The 25,660-nt window shown below is 43.3% G+C and overlaps 1 protein-coding gene across 4 annotated transcripts; it reads left to right on the top strand.

The window, feature by feature from the left end:
* The first annotated feature begins 544 nt into the window (after positions 1 to 544).
* abl2 (c-abl oncogene 2, non-receptor tyrosine kinase) lies at positions 545 to 24,099 on the top strand. 4 transcript variants are annotated; one of them, XM_041040345.1, is made up of 11 exons: positions 545 to 1,152; positions 12,909 to 13,070; positions 15,801 to 16,096; positions 16,317 to 16,589; positions 16,882 to 16,966; positions 17,169 to 17,346; positions 17,511 to 17,695; positions 17,809 to 17,961; positions 18,223 to 18,312; positions 18,724 to 18,906; positions 21,235 to 24,099. In XM_041040345.1, exons 1-11 carry the CDS (start codon positions 936 to 938, stop codon positions 23,073 to 23,075), a joined length of 3,663 nt encoding a protein of 1,220 aa, XP_040896279.1. In that variant the 5' UTR covers positions 545 to 935; the 3' UTR covers positions 23,076 to 24,099. The 4 variants fall into 4 exon arrangements, with proteins under 4 accessions (XP_040896279.1, XP_040896278.1, XP_040896281.1 ...); XM_041040344.1 differs by having other exon boundaries at positions 12,906 to 13,070; XM_041040347.1 differs by lacking the exon at positions 545 to 1,152 and adding an exon at positions 12,455 to 12,640.
* Positions 24,100 to 25,660: the final 1,561 nt, after the last annotated feature.

The raw sequence follows: 25,660 nt of genomic DNA, 5'->3' as shown, positions 1-25,660 counted from the left end.
TTTTTGGATGGTATACAAATGTCTGATACATTCCTTAAAGATACATCGAAGTATGAGTATTAAGAATTAAAAAAAAAAAAAAGTATGTTCCTTTTGCCTCTTCATCTTTTATGCATGTGTTGTATATAGTAAGTATTGTATAAAATGTGTGCAAATAAGAAAAGTACTGAAATTGATTTGCACAAACTCAGAATTCGTGAGTACGGTTCAGCACTTCAGTCAGTGTATACAAGTTTACACAGTCTATTGTGATCTATAAAATCTTTTTTTATCTTCTACAGATTTATATAATAAAAATACAGTCCATATCACCTTAATTAAAGTTAAGCCTGTTTTTCTTGGGAAAACTATACCTGATAGAGGTGCATTTTTCTACAGAAAGACCATATGGGTCCCCCCGCCCGCTGGAACCGGCGCTCGGGGATTGTTGGGACGCGGTCAGCGAGTGTCGGTGCTGGAGAGGAGGAGGATCACGGTGACAGGGGATCGCGGCGAACCCCCCGCCTTGTGCAACACATCTCTGTTCTGCGGTAAAGATGGCGGCGTCAGAGGGGGCGCGCAGCGGCCGGACAACGGCGAGACGATTCTGAAAAGCTCCAGATTTGATCTAATCGCGCTCGTCGGTTACTGTTAATTCCTGCTCGGATACCATCTGGATCACTGGAATAGAGACAATCGCTGTCACACGCCGCGGTTGCGATTTAATTGTTAAAGGCAGGGTGGGTGGGTTTCACTGATAGATGTTAGCGTTAGCTAACAGACTAGCCAAACGAGCTAATACGGGCTAGTTAACGTTAGCTCGGTGAAGAAGAGCGGGGAGGGGATTGAGGAAGACTGTTTGGGCCAGGCCGCTCCAGTTTGGGGGAATGTGAGCCAGAGGTGCGCAGGGGGGTTTGCTCGCTTCGTCCCACACGTCCTTACACCAATCAACCGGGATGGGACAGCAGGTAGGCCGCGTCGGTGAGGGCACATCGACCGGACTCCAGCCACCACAGCCCCACGCGTCCCAACCACACCAAGGGAAGGGGAACCGGGGGAGCGGCGCCGGGAGGAGACCCCGAGAACCCGGCAGTAGCACCGGGACACCACCGGGCAGGGCTGCTGCAGTCAACGTGCCCGATCCAGGGATCAATATATTCACGAAACATTCAGGTAACGAGAAAAACTCGTTATTAACAAGGGTGTGGGTGACGATGAAGGAGTCCGGTTTTACTTTGATTTGTTTGCTGCTGATTAGCGACTGCTAGCTGTGTCCATGCTAGTTTGACAACGACGCGTTAGCGGAAATAGCCATGCCAACCAACATTAGCTTTCCATGTCTCATCCATTTTACTGTGTGTTAATTTGTTCATTGTCTGTGCGAGTACACATGAGGCAGTTTATTCAGAAAATTGATAGCTGGCTTGGTCATATTTGAAACTGTGGTATCAGTATGTTGGAGCATATGTATGCGGTGCGTGTGACCTAAAGATCCCAAAAGGAGAGGCAATGTTTTTGAAAAAGAGGAAGAGTCTTCTGGGCTATCCCGAAAGGGTCACGGCTGCAGGTTAGCTAGTTAAGTTTTCCTCCAAGACCAGTCTGTGCAATACTTTTGGTAAACAGTGATTCTTGCCTCCGGAGGGTTTAGCAGCAATTCCGCTCCATTAAGTCACTATGGCAGCCACCACAGGCTCACATTACATTACCTAGTGGTTTTCACATGCTCACTTACATCCTCTGTCTGATCATTTCTACTGTTACAACGCACTCAGCCAGCTGACTGCACAGTTTGATCCGGTGGGAATCTGTGTGAATTATTTAAGTCACCTTCTGTCATTATATGGTTACAGCAATGCAAACATCAAAGTTTAAAGCTGCTCTCGTGTGATTACAAGTCAATATCTTAATGTCTCGTTTCTCACATGATTGCTGGATTCACTGGGTAACTCATGTATTACAAGAATAATGTGGGTTAGTGGTTACATGAAAACGTGCATTGCATTAATAGTGTTATCTGCTCTGTGAGTCACGGAGAAGAGTACAGATCTACAGCATCTCTCTCCTTAGAGCCATGGAGACACAGCCCAGCGCTAATGCCTCTGTACCCTAGATGGCCTGCCTCTTTCTTCCCAGGGTTCTCCCCTTAGGCTGGGTCTGTCAGAGGCTGTTCTGGGCTTGAAAGTAATGAAAATGACAGGATACCTACAAGGTGGCATTTATAATAAATTTGTCATTTTAATGCATTTTATTCTTATAGGGATTATGTCTGTCTGCCTGCAGTTAGCTTTGTTTCTCAGTCGTATCAATGGATGGTCACCTCACATGTGCTGCATAGATGTTAAACGTCTGGCATAACTTGCCTAGTTTCCGCTGATGTTCTAGACCCAACTTTCTCACACCGTTGCAGAGAGCAAGGACATGCGGAAGGTGCAAGCTTTTGGGAATGGAAAGCATTTTCAGATCCTGGCTGTCAAATCTGAAAAGTAACCCTCCTTAGTCTGAAGTACGTACGCAGAAAGACAGACCCACTAAGTGCAGCACCACTCACTGTCGGCACTGTTCTGTTCTCTCCGGTGTCGGGGCAGGAGTGGCCTTTTTATAGCAGCCAGGATGCAGTCACATAGCCACTCTGCAGAAAGACTTCTACTCTTCAAAGCACACAATAATAGAACAAAGACTCTTAAGTGAGGAAGCTTGGGACTGTGCACTCAGTCTTCCATTGACTATCAAAGTACCCTTTTTCTGGTAGTCTATTTATGTGATAATGATGCAGTATTATCTTGCATGTCTTTGTGGGTGAAATTTGGTCTTGCTCTTTTAAGGAAGTTGTTTTGATTTGTCAGGATGTCAGGGTTCATCAGGGCTGAATCACAAAAAGTTATTTGTCAACCTGGTTCTGCTTTCCAGAAACTGCTCTATCATTTAGTTTGTAAAATGTCAATAAATCACAAATGCTCATAAGAAAGCAGCTCCATGAATTTATAATCATGTAACTGCCCTCATTTGTTTGATAAATGACTAAATCGAATCAACCAGTAGTCTGTCGTTTGATTAATGTGTTCAGCATTGGCGGCGATCGAGATGATAAGATGGCCAGATATGATTTCTGCTTATTTGACAATGACATCATGTGACCAGTTCTGGTCTAGGAAGTAATGCTAAAATTTATTGATCCCATTCGGGGAAGTTGAAGTGTCATGGCAGAAAAAGGAAGTGCAGGAACAGATGCATAGTACAGCTGTGAGTCAGCCAGTGGGCTGAGGTGTGGGGTTAACAACAACTCTGATTTAATGTTAGTTTGTTTTCGTATCTATTAGTGACTGTGTTTTCATAGGAAGCATGATTTCACAAATGTTCCTACTGAAAGCTATCAGAGATCAGCATGTTGAAGTGGTTTTATTAATCCAGCTTAGTTACCACTTTATAACAGACTAGCACATGCCTGTGTGTTGTTGCCTGACTTTCCAGTGAGTGTCGGTGGGTATTGGATAAGCACATGCTTCCACTAGAGTTTCTGTCTGTATACCTAAAACCACTGAGTCATTTAATGGGAGGGCAAACAAAGAGGCTGGATGGCGTTGGTGTGAACTGATTCTTGACGTGCTCCTTCATGTCTCCTCTGTAGTAGTGAGCTGTTCAGCTTCTGTAGATTCCTGTTTTAGGCTTCTTTTTTTGTTCTTGTCCACTTTAGACGAGGTGAGTCAGCTCCTGTCCCCTGCTCAGGTGTGCAGCGGTTCTCCTCAGCTCATCACTTATTTAGCATTCCTGTCTCTCAATGAGACCCCAGCCAGACAGACAGGCCAGCAAGAAAACACTGAGCTAAACAAGGACAGACAGGGCGCAGACCGCCTCTGTGCTGATTCAAAGGTAGCCATCCAGACAGCCACCGCGATGCGTATTGGTTTGAAGTGCAGTGTTGGTGAATCAGTGGCTGCAACATATTGACGGTTCCACCCCTTTAGCCCTGTCAGGAGTTCAGAGATTTCCATCTCTGCAGTGGGTTCATCTGATACAGACACTGCAGTGAGGAGAGTCCTTTGCTATCGAACTGACACATAGGGAAGAATCTGCTGATAAAATGGCCTCATTAATCATATTTTCATTGCATAGTTGCACTGCAGTTTGTCACTTCTCAGGATCTGCTTTTCTTAAAAGAAGACATATCTTGCTTGTAAAAAATCTGATTGGTTTAGCCTGATTGGTGTATTGACAATATAAATAAGCCGTAACGGTACTTCTGAAGGTTCTTTTTATAATATCAACAAAGCAAGATGATAATCTATTTTTACTCTAAACAGATCATAGAAATTAGGGCAGATGAGTGGATTGGAATATTTCTTGGCAGCAGTACTGATAGTGAATGCAGAGCCAGCTGTACCTAAAGTGCAGCACTATTAAAGCTGCTCAGAGGAGAAAAGAGATGCCTGGATCCAGGATCCAGGGGCCTAAGCTGATTTGCATCACGGATGAAATTAGATTAGAGACAAATCCACTTTACTGTGGACTATATGTGCTAAAACTGCAACAACAAGGATAAGTCACACAGCAGCCACTGCAGTATCGGGGGAAAATCAAGTTTCTGCCACTTCAGTGGCTATGGGTGAGACTTTAAAAGGCTTTAAAAGATAATATCCTCGAGGAATGATTTGTTGATTATAAACTAGTTAGTCAGTCCTAGTGACTGCCATTAACCACTAGGAGGAGCCATGGCCACACCTCCTCTGGTGGAAACTGGCTAGAAATTAGGCCAAAAGTGATGAGTCTGACTGATTGTCCCATAGGTGGCAATATGTGTGTTTAGATGGATGTGTTTGTGGAAGCATAGAGAGTTTTAACACAATCGAAAACATGGTCTTACATCTGAAGACTGCGTGTACCATTGTGCACTCTGTAATGGTTGTGTGTTGAATCATTTATGTTTCTCTGTGCCTTCATCCTAATACCAAGACGGCCCTGTACTACGACTAACTGCCAAGCCTCTCTGTCCCCGAGCATGAGCCTCTACTGTTAGTCCCTGCATTTGACCAACTCCGCCTGACTCTTCTTTGGCCCATCACAACCCGTGGCTGTTGCCATGGGCCTCAATCCCAAATCTGCCTTTAGAAGAGTTAGTGACATTAAAATCAGTAAAATGTCCATTGATCTCTAAAACTTCATAGCAGTGTGCCAAAATCTTAATGTTACCACCCACAAAACAGAATTGAGAGATTTATCAAAATGGTCTGTAGTTATATTTTAAGAAATTGAACAAATAATTATTGGAGGTTTTGAAAAGTTAAATGTCCCAAGAGCTCAGTTATCTTTTTTTTTTTCTGAGGTTTTTCGTGTGGCTGTGCCTGTGTGTCCCTGTACCCCAACACACAATTGCAGCCTTGAGCCTTTGCATCTGCTACCAGTCAACCCTGTGTAGTTCCCAAAACCACAGTCCTAGTTTTTATTCCTTGGCCTCAGCTCTCTTGCAGCTTATATCATTAAAGAGTGAGGATTAATCTGAACAGTGAGTGATTGGCTGTGCAGATGGTGAAACCATCCCTTGCATCTGTTAGCTTGAAAACACCAAATGTTTTCAACTTTGTGGAGAGGTCTAGCCAAGTTGTTGTTGTGGCTCCTGGTTAAATCGGAGTTCTCACTCTTAAGCTGCGATGGTGCAGCAGGGAGAAAATTAGATATGGGGTAGGAAAGAGGGGCAGTCCCTCTGCCAAGCCTGTTAAGCATTGATTCCCTTCCAGGATCAGTTCTCTGTTGCTGGCATTATCACTCCTGCTTATCTTCTGTGTTGCAGGCTGGAGACTTGGCAGGAAATGCACACTCACACACACTTACTGTAAACACTCGCACATGTATACACATGCATCATACACACACATCTCTCTATCTCTCCCTCTCTCTCTCTCTCTCTCCCTCTCTCTCTCCCTCTCTCTCTCTCTTTCCGTCCTTGTCAGTGAAGTTGTAATGTGGTGCATCTCTTTCTGTGGATTATCCAGCACGTCCTACTCTTTCAGTGTAATCGCCCACCAGCTGACCAGTCGGTCGAAAACCCTTAATCTGGACGCCCTGTGGCCCCGATGTACTCAAATATCCCATGTGATATATGTGATTATTCTGAGAAGAGACAGAAGTTGTTGATTTTAAATTACTTTTAGTGATTTGTTCGAAGAAGGATTGCCAGTTACATTTCAGCCTCTGTTTATTCATTTCAGATAATTAACAACTCTGGCACCCTGCTGCTCCACTGTTAAGCCATGTATTATCATTACATAAGGCTTTTAATCCTTTTGAATTTGAGAGAGTATGTGATAGACAAGTAGATAAATCATATATTGTTACTGGATAGTGTATACCTTGAAAATAGTTGCACCACTGGGTTGGTTTTGCAGCCAGGGGCATCTCAGCTGTCTGACTAAGAGCACAGTGGAAGTAAAATCTTCCGTTTGGGCTCCAGTCCATTCTTTAAACTGAGTCATCGTAAAGCAGCTTAAATCTACACCCTAGCACAGCTTAACCACAACACACACAGATTAACTGTTCAGACATCAATATCCATGGGTTCTACTGTAAACCCTCATTAGAATGAAAGCAGAAAAGGAAGGAGGCGGCAACAAGGAGAGTGTCCTTTTCAGGCTTTGGAAAGATTTGCGGTGGTGAACACGCCTTTTTACCTGTGGGTGTGAGCTGGCCACATAAACACACACCTCTGCCATTTTACATCATCTACTTACGGCACAGTGTATGATGTATCTGACAAGAGCAGGCAGACAAGAGAAGACAGTGCTCTGACATCTACTGTAGTTATGTCAGCTTCATATTTCCACTCTGTGTACTTTTGTATGAATTTATGGCTTCTGCTGGACAGAAAAACACACTTTCTTTGTGACTTGGGGATTGAGCAAGCCTGAAGTAGAAATACTTGTTAACAATCCAAAAGCATGTTTTTGCTTTTTTTTTTTTTTTTTTTCATTTTACATCCCAAGGACTGAATGATATTTTTAAGCACAGACACCATGTACCTCTGCACCAAACAGGTCAGAGAGCCTGGATGAGTTCAGGGTAACTCTGTGTTTTGTATGTATCAAATTATAATTGGTCTATTAGATTATATAATTGGCCTCAGCTAGTCAGGCCATATTTGCTCTGTGTGTGAAACAGGTTAGTTTCAGTTAGTTTCAAGTTATCATATGCAGCTAATCCTCTCTGCTGTCACATTAAGGAGCACTTAGCTTTATTTGCCAGCACACCTAGAGAGAAGCACTTAGAGCCCATTATTAACCCATAACGAGCCCTGAGAGGAGCAGGGCAGGGCAGGGTGAGCTGCGGGTTAGGGCTCCATTCTTCTCCATTCCACAATGATCCACTGGCCCTAAGGCCCAGACTGGTGTTTGTCCACTCCCTAATTGGCGTATTTTCATGTAGACAGCAGACATGATGGCTGTATGGACAGAGCTTGGATAGACAACATTCACAGGCGTTCCCAGCAGCGGCTTGCTTGGGTGTGTGTAATTACTTACTCAGAGGGGTTTGCGACACCAAGATTTGTTAAAGACGGGGGGATCTGATTGAGGTAGACGTGTGAATCGTGCAGTGAGTGAACTGTGGGCACCAGACAAGTGCATACATGTATGTGGGTATTGTGTGTGTGTGTATATGTATATATATATGTGTGTGTGTGTGTATATATACACAGACACACACACATATATATATATTTATGTACACACAATAGTTGCACTGCTGATAAACTGATCTCTCACAGTGCTCCAGACTGATATCAGTAAGAGTGCTGTTTTCATACAATAAAGCTGAAGTCCTCAGAAAGAAAAGAAAATCTTCCTCTGCCAGTACAAGCACATGCACACTCTTGTAATGTGGCATTAATGAGGCTATTGTCCTAGTCCTCTTGAACAACAACTGACTCTCTCCTCTCCGCTCCAGGCGTGGATTCACTATGGACTGCTTCCCAAACTGTAGATGGATTGCATAGAAAATGAGCTTATTACATGTTAGAAGCAAGCACATATAGGTCAAGTAATATTTTTTTCCACTGTTGATTAATTTTGATTGATAAAGTCATTAAACAGTTATTATATAAAATGTCTGAAATTAAAAATACCTTTCACAACACAATGATGATGAACAAAATGAACTGTTTTATTACAAATATCTTTCATCTTTTGCTTGTCAAAATAGTTGATTGTCTTTTGTTGGCCAGTCAGTTAATTGTTGTGGCTCTGTACATGTTACCTGTTGGATGTATTGGATATGAGCCCTAGAGGAATGATTTCTTGTTTGTTTTTCCCATGTTTCTCTCATGTTTTGGCAGATCAAAATGTTTGGTTTTTTTTGAGTGTTTCCCTATTAAGTTGAGGGGAAAAGAAGGGTTAAAGGTGCCTTATTCTGTAGAGATTTTTAAGCCAGCTGACACACAGTGCTTTGGGGCTAATTTAATATAACTGACTTGACTTAAGTCCTTAACTTTGAAATTCCTGGCAGTACCTGGCCACATCTTAAAATGTTTCTTCAAATGCAGCTTATGTCATTAAAGAGTGTTGATATCACAAACAGTGCGTCTGTAATTATGTTTATGAGAAAGCAGATAGAGCTGTTACAACATGATCATGTATCACTGAGCCTCAGGGTGATTCAGTGAATATCAGAAGACAAATACATGCTGGTATTAGATTACCTCGTACAGTAGATCACTGTAAACCAGTCTCCCAGGCTCCAGTTCACTTTGTTTAGTAGAAATCTGTGACTCTCCCTTCTTCTTCGGGTTTTCTGTCTGCGTCCGCCACAGGATGTAATCTGGCCAGTCCTATTGGCTTATGTAATGACTTGTGTACGTGGGTCTCATCCGTGTCATTGTCTCAGGTTTTTGTTACGGCTTCCTGCATGCAGCCAGCCATCTATCTCCACACCGCGATCACTATGTGCTCTGTTATTTCTGGATGTCATGTTGCTGTGTTTTGTTCTCCAGCAGCTAAAAATACACTCTTACCTCGCTGGTCATGGGCTTCAGATATGAACTGTATTGTTTTTGATTAGGGTGTGTAAGTGATGTTATTGTGTTGTTTAATACTTTGGTACAAGGTGGTTGGTTAGTTAAGTGAAAGCTTACACAGGGACACAAACACTTATACAAACAGCTGCAGGGAAAGCAGCAGGGCCCAGGGACAGGCCAAGGAGATAGTGTCACCATTGATGTGTGTGCATATGATGTGGATATGTGTGTCTACATGTTATGTGTGCTTTGGGTCCAGGGTCACCTCTGTCCCAGCTGTCTTAAGGGGGGGTGGGGGGGGGTGCAGGCTTGGCGTGCCCCTCAGACTTGCAAATACCCCCTCAGCCCTGCTAAACACAAAGCCGTAGTTTCTTCACTACGCACATGTGCTACACTTGACAGCACACACACACACACACACACACACACACTGAGGCACCCGGACGGGCACACGACATGCCCCACGCTGGCCAACTGCTCCCTCAATCAAACGTTTCAGCACATTAGGTTTGAGCTTGGCCAAGCAGTACAGCATTTTTCTGTTAGTCTGTTAGATTTAAAACACCTTTAAAAGTGATTTAATAAATATGATCAACCTAATGAAACTGGCTCACGCCACGAAAACAATTCGATGTGAATAGGTTGCTTGATTTGAGCTTTTGAATACTTTTCTTTTGAGTCTTGCAGTTTGTCCTTCATGACTGGAATTGAGATTACTCAAATAGAGACCTTTGACAAACGTGTATGGCATAATATCACTATTTCATGAGAAGAGTGATGTGATATGTAGCTATGTAAGAGGAGCAGCTCTGACAGTTGGCTCAGCCTGGCTACGGCAGTTGTAGTCATGCACATTTACACACACACACACACACTCACTGTGAAGAAAAGTGGGGGTCAGTAAGACGCCCCCCCCCCCCCCCCCCCAGGGGAACAAGACCAGCCATCTGCTGTTGGCCACAGCGCTGGTCCAGGCCTTGCACACTCCCACACACATGCACACACATCACATTCAGCTCAACTTTCCTCCACCATACCATATACCCTGCCCTACCCCCCAACTTGTGTTTATACATGCTACCCCCCCCCCCCATACCACACGCCTTTCTCGCTCCCTCTCTCTGCCATGTTTTGCCATCCTTTACAGTACGTTAAACCACATCGAACATCAGTCATGGACGTCTGTACTCTCCAGATGGACCTTGGAAATCTTGACTCTCCTAGGCCACATCAAAGCTCGTAGGGAGTTCTCAGCAGGAGTCTGCTAGTCACTACTGTAACTTCAGAAGTTTAGGTGGTTTGATTCAAGGACAGCATGGGCAAATAATTTGTCTGGGGGGTCTCTGTCTCTCTCTGATTGCCTCTCAGACAGCATTTGTTCTCCACAGTGAAGGAGATGGTTTAGTGAACTAGCTGGCTCTTCTTATGCTTTTCCAGGAGAATGTACCCTCTTGCTTTTCTGTCTCCGTCTGAGTCTGAGTCTAAATAGACACAGTCAAGCTTTAAAACAATTGCTCGGAGTCAGCACAACGGATCAAGAAAACTACCGTGTTTCTTTGGATACTGGGACTGGTAGCTGACCAGGCAAGAGCAGAAGATGTACTGGGAACTGTGGCTGAGCCAGGTCACAGCCAGCGCTGCACTACAGTGTATGCTGGTCCAGAACAAAGGTGGGCAAGGCTTGTGTGTAGTTGTTGTGGTAGAGTGGGCAAAATAGATATTATAGAGGGACATAGTTTGGCAAATGAGAAAGATGTTTAGTTCCGTTTAATGCTGCTTCATTGTGTAGATCACACAACTTGGAAAACCTCTCTCCTCTTATCCGTGTGTGTGGCATGTGCCTGCCACATGGTGTAGACTAACAATGGAAAATGCTAAATATCCTAATGAATTTTTGCCAACGTTTGCAAGATTAGATCAGTGGCCCACGGTTTTCACACAATTCTTTGACTTTGCATGGACCAGCCTAAACAGGTCCAAGGAAAAATGAAGTGTTTAACATGGTTTAACCACATAGATTCATGCCAGTGTCTTAGAAGCTTAGAGTGAAAATCCTGCATCATTCTCACAGACTTACTCATTAGGGCCTCATGATAAAAAGTTGTCTGGCATCTAACATTTATCAGATTTTAATTCTCAGAGGAAAAACCAAATCTGAAAGTAATGTTAACTTCTGAGCTGTGTGTGGTTGTTCACTCATTAGCTGACCGTAGGGGTTCATATTTTGCTGTCAGCTGCTTTTGTGACAGTTTGTGTCAGGTTTTACATCACTTTCCTTTCAGCTTCATGACATTTCTCTTGCATTTGTCAGCGTGGTTGGCTCTCCTATTACCAGACCTAGGAGATGTATTTAAATTGTGAGATGAGACTAGACATTTGTTGTATTGGCTTAAATTTAGTCTTTTAGTTTTCATTTCATTCAGTGAGCATTTCACTTAAATGTTTAAACATTGCAAACTGTATTTCTATCTCTGTTCAACATACAGAGTATTTTTTGCCATCTTTACTAAAACCTGACCTTGTTGGCAATAAATGTAATGCAATAAATTCATCTGATCTTACAGTAAAGAGAACTGCTGTAGGAGGAAGGAACAGTTATGAATCAACAAGTTTCTTCCTTAAAATTTTTCCTGAGTGTGTAGGCGGTAGCTTGTTGTCATGGCACATGTTTAGCACTGAAAGAAAAACATTGTGCCTTATATTGTGTTTCTGTTAACATTTCGTATCAAACATCATCTGATTTGTTTTTCCTTAACGTAAGCTGTTTAGTGGCATTTTGACAAAAACCAAAAAGAACATATAGGATTCAAAACCACACCATTATACAGAAGTAATGGTTAGTCTCTGCTAATGTAGTTCACTGCCAAGCCACTTTTTTATTTTGAGCTCTATGCATACAAGTCCTATAGCCACTTGTAAAAATAAATGCAGCCAGGTCACCTGTGTTTATGGTCATCATTTTGGGGTTTATATTGCTTCCTTCCTTGTTGTTTTTTAATATGTTCACATGGACAAAATATAAACACCACTCAGTATAATGTGGCCACATACAATTATTTTTTATAATTTTTTGCCAAGCTGCTGTATTTCATAACATTCTTTATTGAATTTGTCTAAAATAAATCAAGGAAGAAAAAACAGTCTGTTTAAAATCTTTTCTGTTTTAAAGTTGCTTGTACTTAAGAACTTGTTCTCCATTTTCCGTCCCTCCATTTCACCACCCTCCTCCTCCCATTCGCTTAGCAGCTGTCCAGACATGCAGTGACATTGGCAGCAGCTGTTGAGTGTAGTGCGCACCGGTTACGCATGTACTACTTCGTAATTGTGTGTCTGTGGGTGTGTTTTGTGTAGCAATGGAAATCACTGCATCCTGTGTAGAGAGAGGATCTCTCGTATCCCAGTGGACCTGTAGCTCCACCCTCTCACTCCCTGTATATACACACATACAAAAAACACTCCCACCTCAGATCTTACCTAGCTCAGGCTAGACACAGCAGGTCTGTGAGTGCAGTCAGTGATAACAGTGCTCTTCAGAGAGTGGACTGGTTAGAGTAATGCTTTTGAGGTGCCTTCAGGCAAGCAGCAGTTTTGAAGAAGAGTGGGCTGCTCTGAGCGGCCATCATCGCCACACAGGTTTCAGGCAAGAGGCTGAGCCTGGACAGACAGGTAGACAACCTGCAAAACGGACTCCTAGGAGTATGGAGAATTAAATCTCTTCTAGTTGTTTAGAGATCATCAGTCTTGCCATGAGGCTGCACTGCAACCTATTTGAACTGGCATAGCTTTTTCATATCAGTTTCTGCTAAGAGGGTTATTAGTGACTCTGATTCTTTACTTTCACCCTTGATCTTTGTAAACAGTGTTGCTTGTTTACAAGTCTCATAGTTTATCTCTCTCTCTCCCTGACCCTTGCTCCTCCTCTCCCCCCCAGAAGCTCTGCACCGGCCGTTCGGCCTGGACTCTGCGGCGCTGACGGAGGCGGTGCGCTGGAGCTCCAAGGAGAACCTGCTGGGTGCGGCCGAGAGCGACCCTAACCTCTTCGTTGCACTTTATGACTTTGTCGCCAGCGGAGACAACACGCTCAGCATCACTAAAGGTAAGCAATGACCACAATGACATGGGAGCGTGATTTAAAAAAAAACCAAAACAAAAAAAAACACCACAGTAGAGTAATTGCTTTGGCCACAAATCTTAATCAATGAGTTTGTTATCTACCCATCAGCTGCCTCGCTGCACCAAATCACGATTTCACAAAAAAGATTTTGTCATGTCATGTGATACCGTAAGACTTGATAGACTGGTCTTCAGGTACACTGTTTCCATGTTTCATCACTAAAGGTTGTTGCTTGGCATTGTGATGTTATTCCAGTGGAGATTTTTCTGTGTCATTGATTCCACCACACCTTCCTAAGCAACAGAACAGAATGATCTCCTTTTGTTTAGCAAAGAGTCATCTGTAAAACTGTTAAGGCAAGGCCAGTGATTGGCAGGTCTGAAACTCCTAGGACGAGTTTCTTTTATGAGTAGTTAAGTGTAGTTATACCAGAGGAATGTTGTGTGTCAATAGAGCTTACCTAATTGTAACTGTAACTTCACCTTTTTGTGACATCAGCAAATATGTAGCCCATAGCTATGACTTTTTGTCCTCCACCCAGCCACCCACACACACCACATCCTTCTTTCAAACTATAATTTAACCACCTGTGAGCCAAATGCTTTATTATACACTGGTGCAGAGGTTGAAAAATAATATTAAAGCTTGTAACAAGGGAATGTTATCTGAGACGTGTGCAGACAACTAAAATGCCTGTGATATTATGTCTGAATCTTTTCACTATTTTCCTAATCTTTATTCCCCTTTCTGTCTCACAGACACACACACACACAGACACACACACACACACACAGACACACACACACACACACTCTTTCTTCTAAATCTCCTCTCTCAACCAGCAGCAGTTAACTGGTCAACAAGCTCTCCCCTGAGTAATGAGCTTAAAATATCCTCATAATATTATCCAGACACAGCCAGGCTTGTGTCCCCAACTGATCTAAAGCATTAAACGTGGCAGCGTGTGTGAATTATCCATCGTTTTAAGGCTTCCACGGCAACTGCCTGGGATGGAAATGATGTTTAGACCCTGACTCATGGAGTGAATCTGAGATTCCTGTCCTCATGCAAGCACACGTGCGCTCCCCGGCTCCACTGCTCTTTTCCTATCGGTCCCACTCTTTGCTCTGTCACATGGAAACACCCCGGCATGCCTGTAATGCTGCATTAATATGGAATTTGTTCAACTGCAATAATAACAGGTGGATGAGCGCAGCGGTCAGAGGCTGATCACAGAGAGGGGACTTAGCAGGCTCTCGTCTGGGGCTAATCATGGTCTCCTCTCCGTGCCAGGCCAAACCAGGCTAGGCCAGACCAGAGCCCAGCTTCAGGCACACATGGCTCCCAGTGTGAGAGGGAGGCAGTCAGTATTTCCACTCCAACAAAACTTAGAGACACAGAAGACAGACACAGAGGAGACTGGTGGATTGGTGGGCTGGATGTGGATAACCATCTCTGTTTAATGTAGCTCTGTGGATTTCTGGCATAGTGTGTTTCGTTCTAAGAGCTTGACCTGCAGTTCTGGTTAGTGGTTATGTGTTGGTGGGCCATGGTTGTCTTACTGACTGGACTTAGCTGTGTTAGTCAAATGTTTACTCTACTGTATTGGGCTGCTTAATGTTAGTGTATTACACAATCCTTGCAGCTGCTATTTCTCACAGTTTTAAGGTATTATGGGACTGATTCACGATAGCCTAAGGCCACTTTCAGCCCTGTCATGAAAAAATGCAGCCCCCTCATTGATTTCAACAAGACCAGTATGGTATTGCAGTGGGGGTGCCAACACAGGCGGCTCCATTTAAAAAATTGCAGGCCTGTCTGGTTTAAAAAAAAAGAAAAAAAAAAAAGTTAAATCAGGCTCAAGTTTGCAGCAGTGCAGCATCAATGCAGCTGGTCTGTCCAATCAAGTATGTGCAAATACATTGCTGCTGGATTACTTTATAATGTGAATAGCGTATTTTTATTTTTATTTTTATTTCTACATCCAAGAAGATGTAGACAGGAAGAAAAAGTCGGAGGATGGATGGTAGAACTGCAGAGATCCCTCCTCTGTCAGGCTGAATGTCTGCTTCCTACCAGACCATATCTCCCAGTCTGCCACTGCCCTTTGTCTTCTCTTTCTTCCCTTTTCCTCTTTCTCTTATCCTCCATCTGACTTGTAGGACTGATCACTCCCTCATTCAGTGTTGTTGTTTTTTTTTGTACTGATGGATCCCTCCCTCCTCCTGTCTCCAACGCAAAAGCTTCTCCGCTCCTTCATGTCTTCCATGCTGACGTCAGAGACAGACAGCTAGAGACAACACACCAAGTCGCTACATGCCTGGTTTTGCCAAGCCTTCTATGACAGATATGCAGCTCACCCAACCCTGTCATTGTTCCATAGCTTTTGATGTAGTTTTAACAAGAGGCATGTCGTATGCATGACTCCTCTTAGTTCTATGAGACCTGATAATGAAGTGTTATGACCAGCATGGTGACCTAATGAGAAAGTTTTGTTCTTTGGTGTGTCTGAATTTGAAAAGAAATCAAATCATGACATCAGAATCAGACATGAATTTTTCACAGTTTATTTGTCTCGACCGTATCTAAGGGGCAGTTTGGCAGCAGGCAGGCTGGGATCAAAGCTGTGACTGTATGACCAAGTCTTTGTAACCACCTAACAATTCTGCCACCGTTTGATCTAATCTTACACGTTTTCCCTCCTGTGTCCAGGTGAGAAGCTGCGTGTGCTGGGCTACAACCAGAATGGAGAGTGGAGTGAAGTGCGCTCTAAGAACGGCCAGGGTTGGGTGCCCTCCAACTACATCACACCAGTCAACAGTCTGGAGAAGCATAGCTGGTACCACGGGCCCGTGTCTCGCAGCGCTGCAGAGTACCTGCTCTCATCCCTCATCAATGGGAGTTTTCTGGTCCGGGAAAGCGAGAGCAGCCCCGGACAGCTGTCCATATCCCTGCGTTATGAAGGGAGAGTGTACCACTACCGGATCAACACAGCCTCTGATGGAAAGGTAGATGCATGAACAATTGCCACAACTTGCCATTTGGTGGTGTTTCGGTTGCAGAGTTAACTGACTAAAGCTTTGTTCTGTACAGCTGCAGGATTATCGCTCTTGTTTAGTTAGTTGTTAGTAGTAAGGTGTTCGGTCTTCACCAGAGTTCATCCTCTTTTTTTTTTTTTTTTTCTGTCTTTGCCCCCCTCCATGTCTCCTCCTCCCCCTCCACCCTCAGGTGTATGTGACGTCCGAGAGCCGTTTTGCCACCCTGGCCGAGCTGGTCCACCACCACTCCACTGTAGCCGATGGCCTGGTCACCACATTGCACTACCCAGCACCCAAATGCAACAAGCCCACAGTGTACGGTGTGTCACCCATCCATGACAAGTGGGAGATGGAGCGCACAGACATCACCATGAAGCACAAGCTGGGAGGAGGCCAGTATGGGGAGGTGTATGTAGGAGTGTGGAAAAAGTACAACCTCACGGTGGCTGTCAAAACGCTCAAGGTTCGAAGGCCATTTTTAATATTTGGATTCTCTGATCTTTACTGTGGAAAGTTGAATTTTAAAATATCCTGTTTTTAATGGATATTTTTATGGCACCTTTTGTAGTTTTAAATGATGGTGCATGGGCAGAACAGTGGTTATAGATCACCACCTGCAGGTGGACTTTGGTATTGCATACCATTATCACTGTTGACACCATATGTTAGATTTTTCCAACTGTTTCTATTTGTCTCTCTTGGTAAAAGTTCTCTTTCTTTTTTTTTTGTTCTTCTTTCCATTTCTGCAATAACAGGAGGACACCATGGAAGTTGAAGAATTTCTCAAAGAGGCAGCAGTTATGAAGGAGGTCAAACATCCAAACCTCGTTCAGCTTCTAGGTCAGTGTTTATGAACACCACTGACTGTATTTTATTGTTTACATTTTTTTTAATTTAGTGGATAAATTATATGTTTCTGTGCCTCTTCAAAACCAAATTTTACACATATTTCCTCCAGTGTTTTTATCAAGACATTCTTGCCTCCATTGCAGGTTTTGGCAGCCACATTCACAATTGTTGTTTGAATATGTGTTCTACATAGGTGTGTGCACATTGGAGCCTCCGTTTTATATTGTAACTGAGTACATGCCACACGGCAACCTACTGGACTACTTGAGAGAGTGTGACAAAGAGGAGGTGAATGCCGTGGTGCTGCTCTACATGGCCACACAGATCTCTTCTGCCATGGAATACCTGGAAAAGAAGAACTTCATACACAGGTTAGGGAATAGTCTTAAGTAGTGTCAGTGTGTGTATATGTACGCTTCTCCTTGCATTTGTCCACAGTACGTGAAAAATTAATTTCTCATTTTCTCCTTTCCTCTCTCGTTTTTCCACACTCTCTCTCTCTCTCTCTCTTTCTCATCATCGTCTCACCCCTCAGGGATCTTGCGGCGAGGAACTGCCTGGTCGGGGAGAATCATGTTGTGAAGGTTGCAGACTTTGGCTTGAGCAGGTTAATGACTGGCGACACCTACACTGCTCACGCTGGGGCCAAATTTCCCATCAAATGGACCGCACCTGAGAGCCTTGCGTACAACACCTTCTCCATCAAGTCTGATGTCTGGGGTGAGCAATACATGTGCACACAGTCATACTGAATGTTGATTTTCTTTTTTCCTCGATTGTGCTTCATTTCTATTGTCCTAATGTTTGATCCTCTGAAACTTTCTTCCTTACAGCATTTGGGGTGCTGCTGTGGGAAATTGCCACATATGGCATGTCTCCATATCCTGGCATCGATCTGTCTCAGGTCTATGACCTCCTGGAGAAAGGATACCGTATGGAACAACCTGAGGGATGTCCACCCAAAGTCTATGAACTCATGAGAGCATGTGAGTAATAGCTGTCTGGCCTACGTCTTACTTATTTACCAAGCCCTCGCACAGCACTAGGGAGACATGAATAGAGGCTGACAGTTGGCCATGTCCCTTCATCTCTCTTACGTTTCTGTCAGACCTTTATCATCACACTTTATTGCTTCTCCTCCCATACTGATCGAAAGTTTGCAATCCTGATCTTAGACAGAAATGAAAAAATATGTTCCGTATACTCACGTTTAGCAATATGCCTTTATGGCTATGTCTTTCTACCAGGCTGGCAGTGGAGCCCATTGGACAGGCCTTCATTTGCAGAGATCCACCAAGCCTTCGAAACAATGTTCCATGACTCCAGCATCTCTGAAGGTACAGTGAAACGTAGCTTATTCTCAATTCTCGAGGAGTTAAACTGTCAGTCTTTTGTGAACCTCAAAAGCCGCTCTCATGGAGCTTCTAAGGGAGCTGTAGTTAGACAGTTTCTATTTATTCTTTTGAATGCAAGTCAGCTGCCTGTTGAGCTCATGTGTTTTGACAGGGAACTGAAACTTTTAGTCAAGAATACAAAGTAGGCAAGGAGGAAGAAAAGTGTAATGCTAGAAAGAGGAGAGAGAGTTTAACCTGCACAAACAAAACAAGAGTTTCACTTACAAAATTCAGTGAGAGTTGACACTTATTTCTTTTGGTTTGTTTGTTCAGCAAATGTACACTACATACACTGAGTTGGATTTGGGTGATGGCTTCCGCTCAACAGAGTATTTTCTTTTTTGTACATTACAGAAGTAGCAGAGGAGCTCTGTAAGACAGCCTCCTCTGGTCACTGTGGACCATTGCACTCTTTCAGTCATGACATGCCCCTGCTGCCTTCCAAAGCTCGCACACCCCACAAGCACACAGAAAACAAGGAAAACATCGAGGGTGGACTGGACGGACGCACTGACCACGGCACGCACAGCCACTCAGGTACAGCCAGCCATCCCTACCTTACTACCAACCAGTCAGATGCACCACATTATGATTCTGCAGGTACACCAGAGGACGCCGATTCAGAGAGTCAACTGCAGCGTCGCCAAGCCTGCCGCCTGAGAAGAAGAGCTGTCATTTTCCTTACCAACTGACTGCCAGTCAGTTGATCAGTGCTGTCTCACAGCAGTTCTGCATGCACAGCCTGACAAGTGTCCCTGTATTGGCCCCGAATTACACCATTGTTTCAGCACTTAAGAATTGTAGTAAAAACATATTTGATTTCTAAGCTTCAAGGTTTTCGTTTTTCATCCATGAAACCTAAGTTCTCATTTCCACCAATTAAAAGATTTGAAAGATAAAAGTAGCACAAAACAATAACATAACGATTTCATAAAATAATCCTTCAGCAACAATTAAAAGCTCCCTAGAGATACTGAAAATTGTGCCTTCTTTGCCAACATCATATTGTACTGAGGGATAATGGAGAAAATTAAAAACTATTACTCTTAAATACTATGTGTGACTGCCATTATGTTCAATCTAACGGCCCTTTGTCCTCCATTATCCCCAAAGAACTTATTAGACAGCTGATCATAGTAGACTGATTCAATATCTGTCATTCTAGCCAATTCTCAACTCTTCTTAATACATTTTTTTACAGGACACACTAATTCCATGCACTGTACATAAAAACACAGCATTTAAGCATTAAGTGATTTCAGCTTCCTGCAGCATTTTAAATGCGGTTTTAGTTAGTCTGTTAAGTGATCTATGTGGTCACTCCAAGTCAACCTCAAACCTCCCAAGTTTAATGAGTCATCTCCATGTTCAGCTGAACAATAGTTCCTTGTCTCTGACACACACACACACACGTATATATATATGTGTATATAAATGAAAAGTGTCTGTCATCGTTGATGTGAGTTAACAAAAGGAATCAAGGCTTTGTATGAATATTTACTAACCCTAATATTAAATTTCCATTATATCATTATATTGTCTGTTGTTTGTCTTGTCTTGTTTAAGTTATTACATATTTATTGCTTTAAAGTTGAAAATAAAATCATGTTCAGTTGTGTGTTTCGAGGGATCTCAAGATTTGTTTATGTAAAGAAGATAGTCTGCCCTTTTTATTTATTTTTGTGTCTTGGTCTGTTTTTTTGTTTTTGTTTGTGTTTTTTGTTTTTTTTGCCACTGTGACCATTTAGTTCATCTTGTATGTTTTTGTCCAAAAACACAAGTATTCGCCAATAAAAGGAACAGTAGCCTTCATGAAGCCATAAATCCAGTAAAAGTGATATGCAGAACTTTTCACAAAGGTGTGAAGCACAAGACAAGAAAGAAATATTGTCCCAAATTGTGCAGAAATGTGTACAAAATAATGAAAGATTAAAACCACAATCTATATAATATACTTTTTGTTATCGTATGTAATCATGTGACTGTGGCTCAGGAGCTACAGTGAGCTATAAACTAATCCCAGGGTTGGCGGTTCAGTCACAGCTCCTGCTGTCCACATGGCAAAGTGTTCCTGAAACTGCACCCGATGCTAATACTAGTGGTGTGTGTCTGTGTGTGAATGAGAAGCAAATGGTAAAGCTCTTTGGATAGAAGTGTCATGTTAATGCAGCCATTACCATTCACCACAATGTGTTATGAATATGTATTGTTTGTATGCGTTTATATTAAAATGCACGTTATTGATGAAGAGAGTGTAAGAGATATAGGGACAATATTGTCAACTTGCTTGCTGCTGCCTTCACAGAACATTTGTAGATCACCTGGTTAGTGGAATTTGTGCACCATTCTCCGTTTATTGAAGGGCTGGCAGGCTTGTGAAAATCTGTTGTCCTTTAGCAAAGTTATACAACAGCCTTCCTACTATCAGGGGTTGGGCAGGTTCTGTTTGACTGGTGTTATCATTAAATCCCAGAAGTGTATTCATCATCCCATCTTTTACAAGAGCAGCTTGTAAATCTTTAAATTAGTGAGTGAATGTGCATGACTGGCATGGCCTTGAACCTTCCCATCCTCTTTCCTGAAATGCTTTTTCCTTACTTATAAGTCCCCAAGGAGGAAAGAACAGCTTTTAAAGAGAATATTAAATTTTAAAGGGAATAGTCTCTTATCATAACAGGTCTGATTGAATGAGGGATATTAATGTACAGGCAAGGGAGCTAAAATAATTCAGATCAATATTCATCACTACCTGTTTTTTTTTTAAAAAGATATTAAGCAACCTTTGAACAAGTATGGATGTGCTTCTGTTGATATCGGCCCAGTTTTAATCTGTTGTTTTAATCCATTCCTCTCTTCTCTTTCCAGGCTGGGCTTCTTTGCTGGGAGGCGATGGACGATCAGGCAGCTCCCCAGCTCTGCCCAGAAAACAGCAGCCACGAGATAAATCTCCCAGCAGCCTTTTAGAGGATGCACAGGACATGGGCACATTTACACGAGACCGCAAGGCTGGTTTCTTTAGCTCCTTCATAAAGAAGAAATCCTCCTCCTCTTCTTCATCCTCACCATCCTCGCAGCTCCAACAGAACCTCCCGACGCCACCCAAGAGGAGCAGTTCTTTTCGAGAGATGGAGACACAGCCTCACAAGAAATATGAACCCACTGCTGATTTCAGCGCTCCTCCTCCTTTGCCCCAGTCGGACAGTTTAGGGGGCTTCTCTGCCTCTCCTTCCCACTCCCATGGGGAGCCCACCCAGGCTCAGTCACGCTGCTGTGGGGCTGCTTTTGGACAGAAACCCTCTGGTGGAGGTCTTGCTTCACAGGTGACGAGCGGCAGCAGTTGGGGTGGGTTTGCTGGCTTTTTTACCCCCAGACTAATCAAAAAGACCCTTGGCCTACGGACAGGAAAGACAACCTCTTCTGAGGAGGGTGGAAGTATAGTTGGAGGGCCTAAACCCTTTCCTAGGTCCAATTCTACCTCCTCTATGTCGGCTGGGCTGCCAGACCTGGAGCGCATGGCTCTAACTTTACCCAGGAACCGCAGTGCTAAACCCCCTCTGGAGAGGACTGCCTCCACAACCTCTCAGCCGGAGAATGGGGCTGCACGGCCCTCAGAAACTCTGCTGAGGAGGATGGATGAGGGGACCGCACAGATCAGGGAAAGGCCCAAAGCTAAGCTACTACCCCGGGGGACTGCTGTAGGGGTGAGGGCACCAGGAGTTGGGGGGGAAGTGGGGGAATCGGACAGTCTCTCCCGGGTCAGGGAGGGTAGAGAGGAGAGTGGGGGAGGACTGGACAGGCAGCAGAGTTGGTCATCTCCCTCTAAGTCTTCTGGTTCGAGTGCATCCTCAGCTGCAGCAGGTGCACCGACTCACAACCACAAAGTTCCAGTCCTGATCTCCCCCACGCTGAAGCACAGCCCAGCTGACGTGCACCTGGTCGGGCTAGACTCTCAGGGGAACCGCTTCAAACTGCTGTCTGAGCACCAAGCAGACCGGGACAGGCCGCGGCTTGTAAAACCCAAGTGTGCTCCTCCCCCACCTCCCACTCTACGCAGCCTGCAACACTCCTACAGCGGTGACGGAGAGGAGCAGGTAGGAGGTGCACCTGTGGAAGTGAATGGAGACACATTAAAAGGTCACAGGTCAGGGCGAACGTCAGGAGGAGCGACGACGGGCAGACCGTCAGTGCCACCACCACAAGTGCCTCCTGCATCTTCCTCCTCCTTTTCCTCTGCTTCTTCTTCTTCTTCTGCCACCACCAACACGACGCCCACCAAAATGGCCAACGGAGCCACCACCACTGCCTCGTCCTCACACACAGCACCATCTGCCGGTTCCAAGGTGGCATTACGGCGAACCAGGCAGCAGGCGGAGAGGGTACCCCTGGAGCGGGTCAGCCGTGAAGCTCTGCTGGAGTGCGCTGAGTGCCTGAGCAGCGCCCTCCACGCCAGCGCCGAAAGCCCCTCCAGCAGCCAGGTGCTGGACGCTGGCCACCAGCTGCTAGACTACTGCTCAGGTTACGTGGACTGCATCCCTCAGATGAGGAACAAATTTGCCTTTCGAGAGGCGGTGGGGAAGCTGGAGCTCAGCCTGCAGGAACTGAGGGCCTCATCTTCAGGAGGAGGACTGAGCAATGTGGGGCCCAACACTGTACTGGACAACCTGCACAGCTGTATTAAAGAGATTAGTGACGTAGTACAGAGGTAGCCACTGTGACAACACCAACCGTCACCCCTAACTACCCAACAGATCACTTATCTTCCCTTTTTTTTTATGTTTCTGGTTCTATTGACAGCTTTTTTGGGGGACGAATTGAGATGAATCTCTAATGTACCTCAAAGAAATCTCTACACAACATTGTCTTTTTATTGTTTACAAACAACGGTTTCATAAAATGCCAGTGTGGACACTAACTTTGCTCTGACCTGTACATATTGAGAAATGTTTATACCAAACTAAATGTGGTTTAAGTCACGCCATGAAATATTTCGCCACAAGTCTCCACCAGGCCGTGACGATAACGGCCTCTTTGTTATATGAATGTCGAGTGTATCAGCTGTGTGTAGCCAGCCCAGAGAGTAGGTGAAGCTCCCTCTGCTTATCTGTCAGTCTGTCACATTACTGAGCGAGAATGATGGTGGTTGTGCCCAGCCTTACTGAGAATACTAGTCAACTGTTTTTCCCTGACTTAAGCTCAAGCAGTGTTTCACAAACATGTGAGTCACGAGTTTTTTGCTCACTGTCTGGGAAATTTGGTGACCATAAGCCATTTAAAAAAAAAAGCCATCTGGGGTTTCAATTTGACACTTTTATTTTATGTGCACATTTTTTTCTTATTATGTCAGTTTTATTTCATAGATTGCAAGTGGCAGTCACTATTTTTCAGCAGTAGTTGGACAATTGTGATAAAAGAATAAATCCCCCCCAAAAACTGCTCTTTTTTTGTGATTAAAGTCTTGTTTTTGAGAATAATCTTAAGAGAATAATCCGTTGTTTTGACAGTGACATTCCCACCTGGTGAGACCATTGAAAGCTAGTGAAGGGATCACTTAGAGGTTTGAAACTTGTGTTCATTTGACAAGCATGTAAATAAGCTCAAATGAAACGCTGACTTTACATTTCAGTAATACCAAATACAGGCTCATCAAATCTAAAAAAAAAAAAAAAAGACAAGAAAAGATTTCTATGAATCCGTTTTGTTTATTTCCCCACAATACTGAAGCATACACAAGTGAATGTGGGGTGCTTTACCATATGCACAGCATTTGTCTTCGCTTCAGTGACGTGACTGATGTTCACAACTTTAACACAGTGCCACATAAATGGGGAACATCCTCAGCTCCCTAAAGCATTTCAATATTTATGTCCAGTTTTCCTTGCACATTACACAAAAGAGTGGAGTGAGGAGAGGGAGAGCACAGGGTACCGCATGAGCAGGTGAACTGGGACAGTGTTTCTATTCTAAGTGTCCTTCTGAGTATGGACAGTGCTGGATTCCCTGTAGCCTTGTCGTGGCCTCAGTGCCTCAGATTCTTCAATGTATGAACACTACGAAAAATGCAGAGACCTACTTTACACTAATGACACAGTACTGATCTCTCAACAAACAAACTGCAGTATGTCTTCAGCACATGAGCGATTTGTACATTATTTGGTTCAAAGAAAAATGCTTTTTAGAATGTCTATGTATGAACTTGAATTTTAAATTATTCTTGTTTGTTTTTTTTTTTTTTATTAAAAGCACAGACCTATTTTGAGAAAAGAGTTATGTAAATATTTGATTTATTTCATATCCAGGAAACAAAAGATTTATGTGTGGTCCCAGTATAAAGAGCGATGTTTTGGACTGTAGAGATGTATTGCAAGACTGAGGCCCATCCACCCAGATCTGAATATCTGCTATATGAATGTATTATTCTTCAGTTCTGCACCCGGTCGAATGTTCATCTGCATGACTCTTTAATCTCTTATGGTGCCATTTTTCTTTATTTATTGGGTTGGGGGTTTTTTTTGTTTTTTTTTTTGTTTTGTTTTTTTTACAGTTTATTTGCCCATAGTTCTAATTTTGGTCACACTAAATAATAAAAGTCCAGAAACAGCTGCTTTGTTTTTGTTTTTTTGTTTTTTTGTTTTTTTTTTGTTTTGTTTTTTCTCTTAGCAAAACAAAACTCTGTACAGTGCATACACAACTCACACATATTTTTATTTTCTTTGTTTGCTTTGGCTCACATTTTAATTTACACTGGATAAGGCCTGGATAAGACACATTGGTTCATTGACACGTTGCATCTGAAGATTACAAAATCGAATCTGTAAACACTGCAGGTCCATAACACTTTCAAAATGTCTGTTAATGACACTTGATTGCCAAGTAAAACTTATCGTCAGCTTGTTTTGTGGTGCATTTCGTTTGTGGTCACCATTTCGTGTTGCTCTGTGTCAGGAAAATGTTTCCATTTCTGGCCAAACAGGATTCTATGAGACAAACTGATGATTCATTTCTACTCACTGTGCTTTTCAAATAACATGGCTGGAAAAATGCCATCATTGTTTTTTTGTTTTTGTTTTTGTTTTTGTTTTTTGTTTTTTTCCTTTTTCCTGATTCTTGGTGCCTTTTTGTGAACAAATAATTCATGTATAGCCACACTGTCACTGCAAGAAATCACAGTATAGAAATGTTTAAGTCCATCATTAAAACATTCATGTGTTTCTTTGCCTTGAGGCTGTGATGAGGTTATCGCTACATTATGCATTTCTATCATTTGGACACTAACGGTCAGATGCAAACTTGA

Source organism: Toxotes jaculatrix, chromosome 6, assembly GCF_017976425.1.
Source record: "Toxotes jaculatrix isolate fToxJac2 chromosome 6, fToxJac2.pri, whole genome shotgun sequence".
Classification (NCBI taxonomy): Eukaryota; Metazoa; Chordata; class Actinopteri; family Toxotidae; genus Toxotes; species Toxotes jaculatrix.
This window is presented reverse-complemented; position numbering and strand designations above follow the sequence as displayed.